The sequence below is a fragment of the Cariama cristata genome, unplaced genomic scaffold, assembly GCF_000690535.1.
Source record: "Cariama cristata isolate BGI_N322 unplaced genomic scaffold, ASM69053v1 scaffold21932, whole genome shotgun sequence".
Classification (NCBI taxonomy): domain Eukaryota; kingdom Metazoa; phylum Chordata; class Aves; order Cariamiformes; family Cariamidae; genus Cariama; species Cariama cristata.
Genome location: NW_009602442.1, coordinates 12991 through 29438, shown reverse-complemented (window position 1 = coordinate 29438; position 16448 = coordinate 12991). Strand labels below are relative to the sequence as shown.

General features: G+C 51.4%; 1 protein-coding gene across 1 annotated transcript; it reads right to left on the bottom strand.

The window, feature by feature from the left end:
* Positions 1 to 14984: 14984 nt before the first annotated feature.
* LOC104157445 (E3 ubiquitin-protein ligase RNF167-like) lies at positions 14985 to 15987 on the bottom strand. The gene is given in 2 exon segments (XM_009694772.1): positions 14985 to 15191; positions 15193 to 15987. Coding segments are annotated over 2 exon segments (1002 nt in total).
* Positions 15988 to 16448: the final 461 nt, after the last annotated feature.

Genomic DNA, 16448 nt, shown 5'->3' with positions numbered 1-16448 from the left:
CGAAAGGGTAAAGGGGCTTCCGTGGTGGTGGGAGGTGAGGGGTGGGGTGGGAGGCTCGGGGTCCCCAGGGAGAGGTTGGAGAACGCTGATGCAGAGGAATTGAACTCCTCTGTGCGTATCGGGCTGGAAACGGAGCCTACAGCCTGTCAAGCAAAATGCCGGAGAAGCCCTAATTGCTGGAAGCTGAAGGCAACCTTGGAGGAGGACACACTGCAGGGCAGCAAGGGCTGACGGAGAGCGAGGGACCAGGGATTTACTGTTGCTCAGAGCCTCCAAAATGAGATTTGGTATTGCTACAAACCAGAGGCTTTAATTCAGCTGCTGGAGGAGAAAAATAGCTGCGGCGTATGCATTTGGGAGGAGCAGGGGAGAGGGTCACAGTGGCCTTTCCCGACCTTAATTCATAAATCCCTCCGGTTCCTGCCCTCAGAGAGAAGGCCATCCCGCTCTGCCCTCAAGATGTTTGTAACACTTGGAGCTCTGCGGCAAGGCCATGGCTATAACTTATCCTGAGCCTCATCCAGTTGTCTGCAGGAGTCGAGGAGAAATGGTTTCTCAGGCGCACGTCTGGCCCGCTGTGCTCACAGGTGAGGAGGGGTGGGAGGGGGGATGCTGGATGGGCAGCAAGGCTGGCGATGGGGGCGTAGGGACTCCTTCCCGAGACACGCTCACCCGCCAAGTCTCCTTGAAGTGCTTGATCTGATTAACAGATTTGGGAGCAGGAAGGAATTTTCCACATGTCAATCTGGCAGGAACCACGGAGATTTTTGCTTTCCTCTGTATCATGGAGTGGAAAACATCTGGACGTATCAATTACCCATGTCTGCGTGAGACATGAGCATCAGTAACGCCTCGGGCTGCCTGAGACAGATCCCCAGGGGACATGCCCAGCCCCTGAGCTGGCTTTGGGGCCCACTGTCCCGGTCCCACGCGGGGCTGGGGCGGCGATGCACCATCCATAGCACCTGGACAGGGTTGCAGGCGGTTCACAGGATGGAAAGTGGGGAAATAACCCCAAGGACTGAAGTTATTAAGTCTTACTGGGGTTACTGGGCTCTTCTTTGAGGTTGTGGTTTGACTTCATTGATCCCGAGTGCACTAATTGGCTTTAATTGCCCTGAGCAGCCTCACCTTGGACCCCCACCCACTCACCCAAGAGAGCTATTTAAGCCCAGGATGGGCTGTGGTGGGAGTGTGTTCCCCTCCAGCCCTGTTTTCTTCATGAACTCTCTGTTGCCTTGTCTCCTGCCTGTCCAGGTCCTGGAGCTTCTTCTCGAGATGGCTGTCACCATGCTCAGGTACCCCACCACGTGTCCTGTATGTTTGTGTGTAAATGGGCATGTTTAAAAACCTCTACCAGTCACCATCAATATATCTGATGTCAAGACATTTGTTGTCTGCTTCCCCAATTTGACTTCTAGCCAAAACCTGTGCAAATTTGGGATAAATTAGCCTTAACAGTCCCAGTTCCCCCCCCAGCCCAAGTGAGTGCTTGCCTGCTTGGTCGTGGTGCTCTTGCATTAGTCATCTTGTAGCTCAATGAGCACTGGCAAATGTGCAAAGCAAGGAATGAGCTAAAATTTCCAAATCATCACTCAGAATAAAATGCAACTTGTTGGAAAATGTCAACATGGCTATTTTGACAGGCTTCTCTCTTCTAAGTAGAAGACTTGTCAAAACCAGCCCTCTTCCTGCAAACATCTTGTTTTCTGCTTTTTCAAGTATAAGAAGGGCTTCATTGCCACTATTCCTGACCCAGCTTCTGCCTTGTCCTGCCAAGGTCCTACCACCTCCTCTTCACCTCAAACCTTTCTCCTGCCAAAAGCCAAAAATTCAGTGTCAAACTAAAGCTTGGACTCATCGGGAGGAGCCTCCCTCCTGCGCCGGAGGGGATAAAAGCCCAGCAGAGCCCCTGAGGTCCCCCAGACCAAAGGAGAGATGCTGCTCCTGCAGGGTGGGGATCTCCAGCTGCTTCCCACCCTGCAGCTTTCATCTCCCGGCTATTCCCTCCCCTGCCACCCGCCCCCTTCCATGCCAGCCTCCTGCCTTTAATTACGTTGTAGAAGAGTCTCACAACTCAGCGATTCAAGGTGGCATTTGAGAGAAATGATTCCCTTTAGCATAGCTGACAGCTAATTTGTGTAAAGTTTAATTACAGCTAGCATTAATTAACTGGCAGTGTGTTGCGATACTAAAGCACGACCATCTGTTCTTTAAACCGCCTCCCCCAAATTTCAACCCTAATAATTTTGGTGCCGAGGAGGTTGCTCCGGTGGACCTGGTGTAACCGTGGTTGTCGTGGGAGGGTGTCACCCGCCGGCGATGATGGAGCACCAAGCACTGCGGGGTGAATCGCGGCTTCGAGTCCTGCCACTACGTAGGGATCAGCTTTGGAGCCCGTGTGCTTCCCTGCAACGTTGCCTTCTGTATTACGTATTTAAGAGGAAGGTCAGGTCTTACCTTCCTGCAGTGTCGCCGCAGAGCGGGTTTCAGTCATCTGGACTGGCCCAGCAGCGTGGGCCAGTGCCCTGCGTGCTGCGTCACCGTGTGGGAGCATTTTGGTTTTACTGTGTAGGGGAATAAGTGGCCATGTGAGATCTGAGAGTTGGGAGGAAGGCTCCGAAGCAGCCGTTTGCTGCCCTGCTGCCCTGCAGTGCCAGCACTGCTGAAGGTGCACCGACATCCTCGCTGCTGTAAAAGCAAAGCTGGTAACTTCTCCAGCCTGAAAGGAGGACTTGAGTGTCTGCGTACAAGTGCCTGGATCCCTTGGTTGTGTCCCATACGGTGGGTTTGCAGCTGCTCCTGGCTTCGGTCTGTCCGTCCCCCGTGCGGAGACATGAATGGCCTTAGCATGTAGCCAGCAAAAAACAAGGACCAGGAGCTCATTTTGGCATATTCTGCCGGAGGCTGCTGTCTGGAGGCATATTTAGTGCCAGGAGGCGAGTGGCACGGAGCACTGGGTGCACATAGGTTGCGGTGGGCTACGGCAAATCAGCCCGGCTCATCCTTCAAACAGCTTGGAAACCCCCTGGGTGAAATGGAGATGGGGCAAAACTGTACGGCCAAATGCCCCAGAGCTCTGCCCTCCGTAAATCCTGTCTAACCTCAGTGCAGCTGCTTTGATCTCATCATGTAAATCTAGATGAAAACAAATACATATCCAGGGAGAGATGAGCTTGTCCTCCAGGCTCTTGGCCAAGCCTTCGGCTTGAGGGCTTTGAACAGGGCTCGGCAGCTGCTGGTGGGAGGAATTTCTCTGGTCAAACTGCAGCTCCCAGCTTGTCTCAGCTGCTGGTTCCAGGGTCGAATGGAGCCTTTTCTCCCAGTCCCTCAAATCTGGAGGTAACTTAGTTCCTGTGGCTTGGGTCCAGCCTTTTTTTCTCCCGGGCTGTTGCGTTCTGCCTTTGTGCTGGCTCGTGGATTGAACGGGGCTTGCGTGGTGCTGGGGATGGAGCCTCTCTGGTGGTCCCTCACAATGATGTTCAAAGCCGGTGAGCAGGTTTCGGCAGGGAGGTGATGTGCCGGAGGAGGTCTGTGTGCTGTGGGTAGGGGGGATGGCTTGGTGCCCTGGTTTGGCTTGGGACACAGCAGGAGCCTGGGATTTGGGTGATTCAGGTTTTCATCCCCACTTTGACGTGAGCTGCCTGTCTGAGCCTGCTCGAATGGAACCCACGGGGGATGCTGGCACTGAGGATCTGCCGCGAACCCCAGTGAAATCCCAGCTTCTTCATCTCTGCTACTTCCACCGAATTCCTTGGGCACAGTTTGTTTTCGATGACAGGAGACATGCGGTGCGTACCACACTGACAGACGTGGACAGACGTGGTTGCCACCCACGCTGTAACCAACTGCAAGGAAGGATGAGCTAACCCTGGGATGGGAAAGGATAAAACCTTGACTTTGCTGATGTCCATGGGAATTCTCCATGGACTCCCAGGTGGGAGTGAGTGTTAAATCCCACCTCCTAGAAGCTGTCTATGGCTCTCCTTCCACCCTCTTGTCAGAAAAGCTTAACTCATGGTTGCAGGCAGTCACGTTAGCCCAGGATGGGCAGTTACAGTGCTTGGCTGTCTGCAAGCTCCCTGCCTGCGGTGGATGCAGAGTGAAATATTAGCTTAACCTCCCACAACAGTCGTTACACTAATTCATTGCACCATACACTAATTCAGTGCACTGACAGTTCCTGCAGCTCAGCTGACAGGAGACAACTCATAGCTCTGCTTTTTGTACTGCTTTCCCCCCCAAAAAAGTCCCTGTTTTACCAGGCCTGCTGCAATCCAGACCTCGTTAGCGTGCGGCCGTGCTAGCCAAGCCGTTTTGTGTTGATGCCGGCTGCCAGCATCCCATGGGCACTCCTTGCTTGCGAGCCTGGGATACGCTTCCCTTGAGCAATGTGGTTGCACAGACTCGTTAGGCTGACGTGCCTGGATATAGAGCAGCGCTGGGGACGCTGCAGCGAGTATAGCACAGGGTGATTCCCCAGGGTGAAGGGGATGGTGCATCCCTGGCTCTGCTCCTAAGGACTCCCCTGCTCAGAGAGGTCAGAACTGGATTGCAGTGGGGAAAATCTCGCTCCCTGCACGGCGATGGGGGTTGTGGGCAGACCTCTGGCAAGCAAGAGTGTTAGTTAAACAATGTTCGCCAGTGTATAAGGTGTCTTTATGCAAAACAGCCTTGCAGAAGGTTGTGGTTCTACATGGAGTGCATCTTGTTACTGCTGTAATAAGGAGGGGGAGGCAGGGGCAGAGCTCTGAGTGGGGACTGTGGCCTGGTGGGACCCAGGAGAGGACGGGTGGTTCAGTAGCTTTACAGGGTCCCGCATCAAGGGGAAAATCAGCAGGGCTGGCTGAGAGGCACCCAAAACTCCAGTGCTTTGGAGCAGTCCATCCTGACCATGCCACCACCTCCGGAGCCTCGGCTGCCTGCGCACCAGTGAAATGGGGAGGGAGGGATAAATCCAGCCCTGGCGGGGTGTGGGCAGTGGTTCTCACCTTGGCCGTTCGCAATTAGTTTAATGAAGCAGTCTGTGTGATATTGTTGCCCTCTATTGGACCCAGCCTGAACGGCTTGGTCGGTGCCCACCTTAGGTGGGGAAGGGTCGGGGGCTTTTCCCCAGCTTTGAGGTGGGAGCGATGCTTTCCCCAGGTAATTGCGCCGGGGTCCCTCGGAGAGGGAGTTCTTGCCCAGAGCTATCGTGAGCAAAGAGCCAGAGCTAATGCCAGCTTGGTCTGTGCCCACCTTAGGTGGGGAAGGGTCGGGTGCTTTTCCCCAGCTTTGAGGTGGGAGCGATGCTTTCCCCAGGTAATTGCGCCGGGGTCCCTCGGAGAGGGAGTTCTTGCCCAGAGCTATCGTGAGCAAAGAGCCAGAGCTAATGCCAGACGGAGGTAATGAGCCTTGCCGTGGACTTCAGTGGAATTCGGATCAGACCATTTGCAGTCTCTGGGGATAACTCGGTTCTGCATCATCTTAGTGATGGGCTGGAAACGCGCCCAGGTTATTTGTAGAGAGGCTCGTAACACGAAGGGACTCATCTTAACTCCCCTTTGCTGCTGTTTTTCAGAGCAGGAGAGGTGCTTTAGGGTGGTAATGCCTAATATAAGATGCTCCTTTGAGCGTCCTATGTCTGCTGCAGTAAAGCCAGAAGTCCTGGCCAGGCTTCCCAGGCTGCACAAACCCATCAGGATGGAGGGCAGGGGCTCAGATGGATGGGAAAGGTGCAGGCACCACTTTCGTTTCTTCACTGACCTGCTTTGGGCCGGGCTCTTGTTCCTCATCGCAGATGCTGGGAGTGAGCGTGGGCTGGGTCTGGCTTAAACCTGGGGATGGTGGAGCTGTTTCTGGGGGGCCCGAGGCAGCGAGGGAGGCTCAGGCTGGATGTCACCCGCAGGCTGTGACGCTGATGGAGATGATCAGCAGAGCGAGTTCTCCTCCGCTTGTGCCATGGCTCTCGGGTGCTGCAGCATCCCTGGGCTGGCCACGGCTCTGACATGGGGGACTTTTCTCAAGCCCATGGCAGCCCATTTCAGTGAGGTGCCCATGGGCTGGCCCTGCGGGAACACCAGCCCAATGGAGATAAAAGCCTTTTTAGCAGATTGATTTGATGCTAGTTGTGAACTCTTTCCTAGTGCAGGGAAGCAGTGGCTCACTGGTCAATGACAGGGCCCCACACGTGGAGCACAGCAGGGCTAAACGGCTGCTGGATGGGATGTGCAAGGTGCAGGCAGGGCCAAGCTGGTACCTAAAGAGGTCCTCTTCTCTCCGTCTCTCCCTTTGCTGGCTGCCCCTGCACTGTCACTGTCACACTGCTGGGATGCTGAGGGCTTACAGCACAACCTGGCAGTGCTCCTCTGGAAGAGAGATGCTCCATGGAGCTGGGGAAGCTGTGCTACCCTGAGAGCAAAGGCACCAAAATAAACAGCATCTCCCTGAACACTAAATATACAGAACTAGAAATGGCTTGCTTTTCTTGCTTTCTTTCAACAGAGAACAAGTAGGGAGAGCTGGAATAGCTGGGAGTGTTATAAATGATGACGTGCCTTTGAACTAGCAGCTGGGTGAATGTCTCATCCCACGCTGTCTATGTTTCTGCTCCCCTGTCATCTGCTTGCGAGTGCTAATAGAGATAAAACAATCCGAGGATGGATTTCCAGGTGGAACAGTTCTGCCAGGTGTCTCCTCATGCTATAGCAAGGGACTTAAAAAAAGAAAAGAGAGAGACCGCAGTGCCAAAATCTATCTGGTGAAGTTGAGGGAGTCACATCTGGGGTAAATCCAAAGCCTTGAGAAGGAGGAAATAGTTGGCTTGACCTCGTCCTGCAAAGGAACATCCCATCATGGATAACCTCGCAAATCCTGCCCCAAAGAGGCGTGAAAATGTGTGACTTGTGTCGGAGGGTGAGCTTGGGCGCTGATGGATGGCTTTGTAAAGCTGTGGTCCCGCCTGGCTGGAAGGACCATCCATGGCTACAGAAACACCCTTTGCTTTGCATCTTGCAAAGGCCTTCTTAAAGACTTGAACAAATATTTGCACAATGATGCTTCCCGGGCACCGTGCACCTGCTTTAATTAGATGTCCTTTGTTTCATGGAGCTCTTAGTCCTGCAGTGGGAATCCCAGCCGTGGGTGTAGATGCTGGACCCCACCAAATCTGTCTGGTTCTGCCTTTGCACTACTAGCTCAACCCCAAGTGCTCCCAGGACGCTGCCCTAAAAAATCCTTTGAGCCACACAAACAAGGACTTTGGGGAGACTCAGTAAAGCAGTTTGGCTGTAAACCTCTGAGCAGAGGAGTCAAGGCTGAACGAACAGCTTGGTTTTGTTACCTTCCACAGCTAAAGAAATATTGGGGCAGCGGAAGGGGCAGATCTGCCTCCATCGGTCTCTACGTCCCCCGTCCTGGCATCCTGCTCATCACCAGGCACTGAATTTGCCAGGGGAAAATACTGATTTCACTGGGACCTGAGGATGCTCAGCCCCTGGCAGGGCTGCTGGGTGACACTGGTTACACTGTCCCCATGGGGGAAAGCAGTTAGTTCAAGCCTGGGAAAAGCAGTGTAAAGATGCCAGGAGGTAAATGGGTGGAGAAAACAGTGCAAAGCAAGAGATGGCTCGGAGCTGGGCGGTGCACAGGGAAAGCCAAAGCAGGGGCGAGCAGGGAGGCTTTGGTGGTGCAGGGGGGCTGCTGGAGTGGCAGGGGAGTGCCCAGCTGTCACAGCAGCATCGGGCAGTGCTATTTAGACCCGAGCTTTCCTGGAAAGGTCAAGTTAAGATGAAGATTTTTTTATATATATATTTCATTGACCAAAGCAAATGTACCTCATACTAATTAAATGCATGTCACTCAGGCAGTGCGATTGCTAGGGTTATTTTTCTTGCTCCAGTGACGAATATGGCCAATTAAATCAGCAGTATCTCTTTTCTTACATTCATTTTCTCTCTCCATCACACGCTTGAAGGAGAGCAAAACCAAGCCGACAGCAGAAAAGGTTTTCAAATCTGGTGGGCAACATGCTTGGAGTCTCTCCCTTTGGACCGCAGGGCTCTGCTGAGGCTTTTGGTGTCGGAGACGGATGCTGCTCTGCGCGTGCTTTCTCCCCCCTTTCTCCTCTGGATCAAAATCTCCATCTTAAGCCCTGTGTTAGCCTGCCTCCAGTCTCCCCATTAGATTTCTACCTACTGACCTTCAATCTAGCTCCATGCTGGCATGGGGTGCATCTCCTTACAGTGCTGCAAAGGAGCTCACACCCAGTCCTGTAGTGTAGATGGGCTGAGAGCGTCTGGCCCCTGTAATCACGGGTGCTGCCACTTGTTCTATGGAGCCAGGGCTTCCCACAGCCCCAAACTTGAAGTTTAACAAGGTTGAGCCCTTAGAGATAATCTTCCCTGTCCATCTGAAGGGGGTGGATGGTTTTCCTTAGAAACTCTTAAAAAGTGTCAGCGGGGAGAATTGGAAAGATGACGTTTCATCATATGAAGAGGTGTGTTAAAGACGCTGTTCCTGTTAAACCAGCAACATTAGACCAGCTCTGTGCTGTTCAGGGTGGTCTGGATTCATGTGCTGCTCCTCTGCTTATCTGGGTAAATGCTGTGCTGCTGAACGAGGCCAGAGCTACTTATCAAAATCAGTCAGGACTCCGGTTAATTAGGGCAGCCGGGGCCAGGTCAGTTTGTTCCCTCTTTCCCCCAGCCTTGTGACAGAGGGGCACAAAGGTCAGGAGAAAAAAATTGGCTCAGCTCTCCATGCTTAGACTACTACAGTAGTTTACACTTAGTCAATAAACCGGAGTAACAAGGAGATGCTTTGTGGAATGGGTAAATAGGGAGTTTTGGATGTGTCCCCGTTCTCCAAGCACCTCTGTTCCCTACCTACAAAGTGGTGATTTCTCATCCACGTCCCCCTGCTTTCTCTGTCAGGAGACTTCTGGGTTTTGTTCACACAGAAATTAGTCACCTCAGACATATTTTACCAAGTTCCTGGCCCTTTTCTTCCCTCCTTGCATGGGCCAAGCTCGGCGCTGGCAGTGGGGCCGGCTGTCCGCTCCGGGCAGGGTCGCTCTCCTGCAGCCGGGGCAGGGGCAGTAAAAGCACAGGATCGGCTTCCAGGAGGTGATGTTGCTGCTGCTTCTCTGCTGAGCTTTTTCAAAGCCTGCTTCAATCTCCTTGGCTGTTTCTCAGTTCCTTCCTCCAGACTCTCAGAATTTCTCTACAGAGCCATTCACACCCCCTGATTTCTGGGAGAGAAAAACACGCTTGCCTGAGTCAGCAGAATTCATCTTAATTTATTTTTTTTTTCTTTGGGATCCCTGTCATGGTCTCGGCTCTTCAGGCAGGCCATGCCTCTACGGAGGATGCTTCCCAACACCTAGGATGCCAGGCCAGCGATGCATATGTTCCCTCCTTCCCAGTGCTGCTGTGGCTAGTGGGATCTAGCACTGGGAAGACTTTTACCCTGTTGACATATAATTTCTTAAATTTCTGGAGTAGTACCTCTGCTGATTTGAAGAGAGGGGAGAGATTTGTGGAGAAAGAATGTTTCTGGGTCAGGAAGGAGTCTTGCACCTGATCACGCCTCATCTCTTTAAGGGAGGTGTGGAATCAATCTTTGTGATTAAGCGAGAGAGCAGGTAGCTTGAAGCCTCTGAGACTTTGCAGTCTGCTCAGGTCTTGGTGCAGATGCAATGGGAACAGCTGGGTATTTATTTTCTGAGTATGTTTGAAAGGGAAAGGTACCAAAGAGCTGAATTGTTCTGGTGCAAAACCAGACACAGAGTGACAGTGTGATCTCTTCTGATAACAAGAAAGGAACAGAAGCAACACAGCAGAGCTGTATCTTGCTCCTTGCTACCTCAGTGCGACACACGTCCTTATCCTGGACTTGCCATCAGGGTAAGGTGTCGGTGTTCCCAGTGTGGGCTTGACCACTGGCTGTTCAGGCCCAGCGCTGCCAGCTGTGAGCATCTGTGCTGCGGCATTAGTGTGTGCGATCAAAGGCTGTGCGTGAGCTCCGAGCCTCTATAGTAGAAGCGGATTTGGTGAGTCAAGCTACTTTTTTTTTTTCCAAAGCACTGATCCCATTTCCTTGTATTGTTAAGTAGCTTCAATCCATCTTACTGCATTACAGAAAGTGTGTTGATTGTTCTACTGTAGTGACTAATAACGAGCCATACTCTGCAGATTACCCCAGAGAGCTGGATTCCTGGCTTAGCTGTACCAGGCTTCCTGTGTGCAAAGACATCTCGGCGTAACCTGATTTGTTAAGGCACACATGAAGCTTTCCGTGAGCAGGAGAGAAAGGGGAGCATCATGAGATGTGGACAGGAGGCAGAGGGAGATAAGGAGATGGGTTGGTGGGAGGGAAAACTGGGCATCAGAACCCAGGGTGGGAAAACCTCACCTGGAAAAGGAGGAAGATGAGAAATAGTCTGGATGAAGGAAGGAATAGTTAGGTCCTAAGAGCTATAAAGGGCCAACGGTACGTCCCCGTGTGCTCAAGATGTTTGGGGAAGAACAAGGAGTTGGGTAGTGAAGCTGCTTGTGCCAAAAGCTCCCTATGGCCCAAGGAAGGAAGGCTTCCAGGGATGTTGCAGCCTTTGGGTAGCAGAGACTCCTGGCCCTGTAGGCAGGAACATTCTGTCCTTCATCTCCATCCCAGATGGATTTCGGAGATCAAAGGTAAGGTTCTCTGCTGCTGTAATGCTATTGATGTCAATCGGGTTGTGCCGCAGGGAAGTTGGCGCTCTCCTTTTAATTACAGTAGGTGTTAAACTTGAGTCTTCAAGGTTGAAATTCCTACCTTTGGCCTGCACAGGATCTGTAGATCACTCAAATCTCACTTAATCCCTCAAAGCAGTTCTTTAAGTGTTGTTGTCAAGGCTTAGTACTGGCTCTCCAGGGAAAATATCTCCACTGGACGGTTGCCCTTAGGCTGCACATGGGGTAATCGGCCACCCGAATTGCTCCCGGTGATCTATAGCACTGACGTTCTGGTGAAGTCAATAGTTCCCAGTGCTGGGTCATCAGCTGCTTCCCTCTGGGTCACAGTCTGGTGACTCTCCCAGCAATATACTGAACCAAGTTTGTGCAGAAAAAGCCTGCAAGAAAATGTGCAAGAAACAGCAAAGAACCTCCTGATAAATGAGATGTGTAAGTCATTCTGGGAGGCCGTGCTGGAACCCGGTTATTGCTTAATAGAGTACGGGCAGTGGAGCTCAGTTTATGGGGCAGGACCTTGCTAAGAGGAGGAGGGCTCCTGGCAGCTCATTTAGGTACAACGTTCGGGTGCCCTCCCAAGGCAGGGTCACCAGCGGAGGTTCCACGTGGGTTGTACCGCTCCTTCCAGCCAGCACTGGTGCTCTGCTCAAAAATGTACGTGTTGGATCATCCTTGGCTCTTCCCTCATGAGGGCTTTGGCTGCTCCTCCAAGCTGTTCCTGGCTGGACCCATGAGACTGCGTTTGCCTTCCCCCTCACCCCCAGTTAATCTTTTTCTGCAGAGCATTTGTATAAAATATCTTTAGTTATCCTTTTCCTGGCATAAGTTTGAAACTCTGCAGATACCGTTTCCCTTCTGCTTGAGCTCTGGGATACAGAGAAACCAGGGCTCCTTTCCCAGTACCTGCTGTCTTCTCATCTCTTGCCTCTTCTGTGTGGTTCGGTGACAAATTCACTGCCATTACAGCATCTCTGCAGAAGCCATGAATCCTCCTGGAAGATTTGCCTGTACCACCTCCCAGCATGGCCTTTCCCAGACCTCATCTACCTGTGCTTCCCTTATCTTCCCTCCTGGTTCACAGCCAAACTGCAGGGCTGTTGCACTGGGACAGCCGTGTCCCCGAGCTGCTGTAGGAAACACAGCTCCATCACTGTCCCTGCAGTCAACAGCTCTGCCCCAGCAGGACCCAGACCCCTCGCTCCCCTTTTCCCTCTCGTGTATTGTCTGCTGTAGTTTATTTTAAACGCTGGGATAGTGCTACCTCCAGAGAAGTTAATAATCCTCATTCAGGCTATGAGGGCTGCATGTCCCACCCCGGCAATACGCTAACCTCGCTGCGTTAGGAGTGCCATTAATGCTGGTGGAGGGCAGCGGATCTGACAGCTGTAGGGCGCGAGGTCAGGTACGCTGTGGCACACATTTCAGATTTTCAGTGCAATAGGCTTTGATAACATTAAATGGAGTGAAGAACTTCTCTATTACCCAGATTCTGTTCCTTTTTTTTTTTTCCTCTCCTTTTTAAATTAAGGCAATACAGTGTTGTGTTGTAAGAAGGATCTATTTTTCTACTGACCCATTTCAGTAAGAATTCAGCCCATCAGGAGCATGTGCTGCTTTTGAAGATGGAAAGAAATTCACAGATATTAAGGGCACTATGATCAGCTCATCTCTCCTCATGCATAATACAGCCTGGAGAATTCCCCCCAGGACTCTCCTCTCAAGCCCAGCACTCTGCAGCTGGATGGCACCGTGGCTTTTTGTGCGATTTATCCAGAACCACCTCCAGGTCTGGCTCAGGGGTCTTGTTCAATCCCTCCTCCTCCATCAGTAGGATGCGGGACACTTGGAGCCTGTTTTAGCCCATTGTGCCACCAGCAGCAAGAAAATCCTGGTTCTTCAGCCTGCTCCCAGCATGTTTTGCAGCATCTGTGCTATTTCAGACCTTGGTTGAGGGCAAATGACGGCAGTGAGAGTGTGGTGAGATGGGCGAGAGTCTCATCCTTCCTTTTATTCCTTCCCTTTGAGGAACTGGGGTCACCCAGCTCAGTGGGGGCTATGGACCCAGGGCAGCTTTCAGGGCAGCTCCAGATGCTCAGCACTGGATGAAGAAGGCGACATTTGTGCAGCTTAGCTAAGCCAGTCCTGTCTCCTTCCAAGCTGCTGACAGGAGAGTTACCTCCAGAAGGCAATTAAATGAAGGCATCTAAATGAACTTCCTGCTGCTAATCACCATCCGAAGGACCTGTCTCCTTCCTCAGGCGGAGATAACTGCCTTTGCCTTCTCAGGCACCCTTGTTCTGCAATGGAAGTGATTTATGGCTCCCAGGAGGCTGCACACCCTGCAGAGGAGGGTAGTTTTCTTGTGAACTGACTTAAAAATCATTTTTCCCCATTTGTTCCACAAATGAAACGAAACAGCTCAGTCTGAGGACTTGTAGAAAGACTCGTTTCCATCAAGTCCTTGGAAATGCTGTCATGTTTCATTCCAGGAGAAATTGGTTTGAAAGTTCTCCGCTGCCAAAAAAAAATTCTGAAACTGCAGTTTCCTCTCTTCCTCCCACCTGAAGCTGTCTGGGTTTCCCTGGGGTGGGAGCGATGGATTCAGATCCACCTTGTCGATGGCCATCACAGGTATTCATGGATCTTTTCCCAGCCCTTTCTAAGACACGGATATCTTAAAGATACCCGAGTAATCTAGGTGGTGTTCTTTTTGAAAGTCACCAAGGTTTCCGTGTTGCAGAGATCATGCTTCTCTGTTCTGCAGTGTGATGATTTCGGACAATATTTTTCTAAACTCCCGGCCTTTTGAGTCTTCATGTAACCACTCAAGAAGAAAACACTCCAAGGCACTGGTCTTATTTGCTGGCCACAGTTGTGTCATTTTGTTGCATGGTCCTAAGAGAGTGATCTGATGACAGCCCACTTCTTGGGTACTGCCCATCAGAAACAGGGTGTTTTATGTTTGGAGGAGAGGCTTTGATTTGGGAGTTTTGCCTTTGTTCGGCTGTGCAGGTTTGATGTCTTGGTCACAGTATGTTAGAGTTGTTCACTTCCTTAATTTTTGGCATTTAGTAAAGAGGTTTTATGCCTTTCTTTTATATGAGATTAAATGCTAATAATGGTTTTGTGAGTGTTTCCAGCTCTGTATTCCCATACGCAGTTTGGGACTTGGCTGGCTCCCCCATCCACAGTGGGTGTTAGAGCCACCCGTACCAGCCTGGGGAGCCAGCGCTGATTTCTGCTCGTGCTTTTGCTTTAAGCAGAATTAGAAACGTATTCAGAGGCTGTCCAAATAATACGTCTATACCTGGTGTATCTAGAGAGGAGATGAAGATCTGTTTGCATCGTGTTAGTACATAAATCCATCTCCCCTTAAGGTGCTTAGGCACATTTGGATAATGACCTGGAACAACCTAGGTAGCAGGAGGTTACATGTACCTGTCACGTCAGCCTCCGTGAGCGTGCGAGATTGCCAGCCAGCAGGCAAAAGCGGCCAATTACACCACACTGAAGCATTTCATTCGTTCTTCCATCTACGCAGCTCCACAAAGTGAATCCTGCTGTAAAGACCTCTACCTCCCGCTGGCATCACCCCCTGTCTGAGGACATAGTGTTTAAAGTGCCCTCAATATTTGCAGCGTGGTTTTTCTGCCGGTGTAGTTAAAGGCCGTGCTGTCCTCTGCAGCGGGCTGTACTGAGCTACCCTGATGCTCGGGGACAGTGTGTGTCAGTGCACAGGGTGATGAGGGGGTCCTGGGGGCTTGTGGGCTCCATTTTCACTGCCGATGAGAGTGAGAAGTTGCTACACCTTTACGCTTTCGTACCCTCTATTTTTCCCTCCCTTTCTACTTGTCAGGCTAGGAGATGATTCCTGGTGGCTGCAACGCACGTGGGACAGTTCTCACCTGGGCTGTCGGGGCCCTCCCCTTCGGTAACGCCGAAAAGCAAGATCCAGTGTGTTTGTGTCCGTGCACGTGTATTTTGGAAAGGAATTAAGGCAGCATTCTAGCAGATGTAAACCAGCTCGCCTACCAAATGTCCTTAAAGCCCTGCTTCCCTCCTCCTTCTTGCTTCTCCCCTGTTGCTCTGGCTCAAGGAGTTTCTGATATTTCCAGCTGAAATTTCATGACTGACTTTCCTTGGGGGGGACCAGGGGAGGGGAACCAAAGCTGCAGTGTGAGTTGCTTCCCAATAAAAGCTAACTTGGAGCAAGAGCTGAAGGAAAGCACAAGGGACATTTCCCCTACTTTAACGAGCATTTATCCCTGCCATAGCTCAAATGATACCGTTCCCCAGTGCAGCAAACCCTTCCCCTGTGCTTGCATCATCTTTCTCCTCTTCAATATATTCATCTTCGTACCCTTCTCTGAATGCATTGTCTTCATGGTCCTCTCCCTCCTCGTTCACATCTTCACCAGCCCACTCTGGCAGGAGGTCACCTTGCCCGTAGGTGCTCACCAGCTGCTTGCAGAAGGGACATTGTCGTCTTCTGGGGCCGGGTGCGGAACCAGCTGTCAGTGCGGGCACTGTGGTAAGAGTGGGAACAGGACAGGATCTTCAGGCGTTCCCCTTCCTTGTACTCTGCCGTGCAGATCACACAGCTCTCGTATTTGTCTCCCTGCTTGTAAGTATGCAGCTTTGCCTTGTACCAGCTTAAGCCAACCATAATTGAGACAGTGGCAATAATGACACAGAATATGTACCCGAAATACTTGACATTCTGCATTCTGAAAGCTTCCTGCAGCATTTTAGCATTGTCTTGACAAGGACCCGAACATTGTTTGGCTGGTAGAAGTCTGCATGTCCCTTTCTCACACTGCAAAACCCTTTGCAAGTGGAGGGAGACCGATTGTCCAGTAACGAGGGATGGTATCTTGATCAGCTGCTGGATTTCTTTGTCATCAGCCATCACGGTAATCAGTTCCTCTGAATCCGCATTGTACACAACAGCGGCTTGGTATCCAGCCTGTTGAGCATGAAGGACTTTCTCAACAAAAGACCAGTCATACCCCCGTATGAGTGCAATATACGTCTCGGAGGCTGCCTTTGGTGCTGGAGGATTCTCTATTGCATGGCAAGCATTTGGTGGTATCACCCTTATCAAATACCCTGTCAGCCCTTCTGCCAGGAGTTGTGGCCCAAAGCACGCAGGCACGGCTTTATAAGCGATGCACTGGGAGCTGTCATTGTCAGCCACGTAACCAAAGGCTTCTGCAAGAGGAGGGTTGTAGAACACAGTGGCAACCACAAAGTAAAGTAGTTTGAGCCAAAGGTTCATGCTGAATGCACTTGGGTAGCTCTGAATACAAAGTTCCAGGCTGATCCCAAAGGAAAGGCGTAAGAAACAGTCACAGAGGCATTATCCCACCTGGGTTTTATCACTACGCCGTGCCTTGGAGCCACAACAGGATGGAGATCAAAACCTGTTGCTGCCCTAGAGGTTTCTGCAGGATTTCTGTAGGCTCGGAGGTTCTCTGGATAGAACTAGTCTCTTTTGCTGTCTCTAGCTGCTAAGCAACACCCTTACATCACCTCTGCAGATCTCTGACATCACCCAGTGACTGTTTCCCAAGGCTGGGTCAGGTAACATTACTGCCAACCCGCTTAAACCTCTATTCCCCTTCCTTTTTGGTCTGCTCTGTCCACATAGCTACTCGTTTCATCTCCCTCTGGGTACCAATAGGATGCTGGTTTCTCTCGTTTAGCTGATGAGGTGCAGGCAGGATAGAGGAGCCTCCC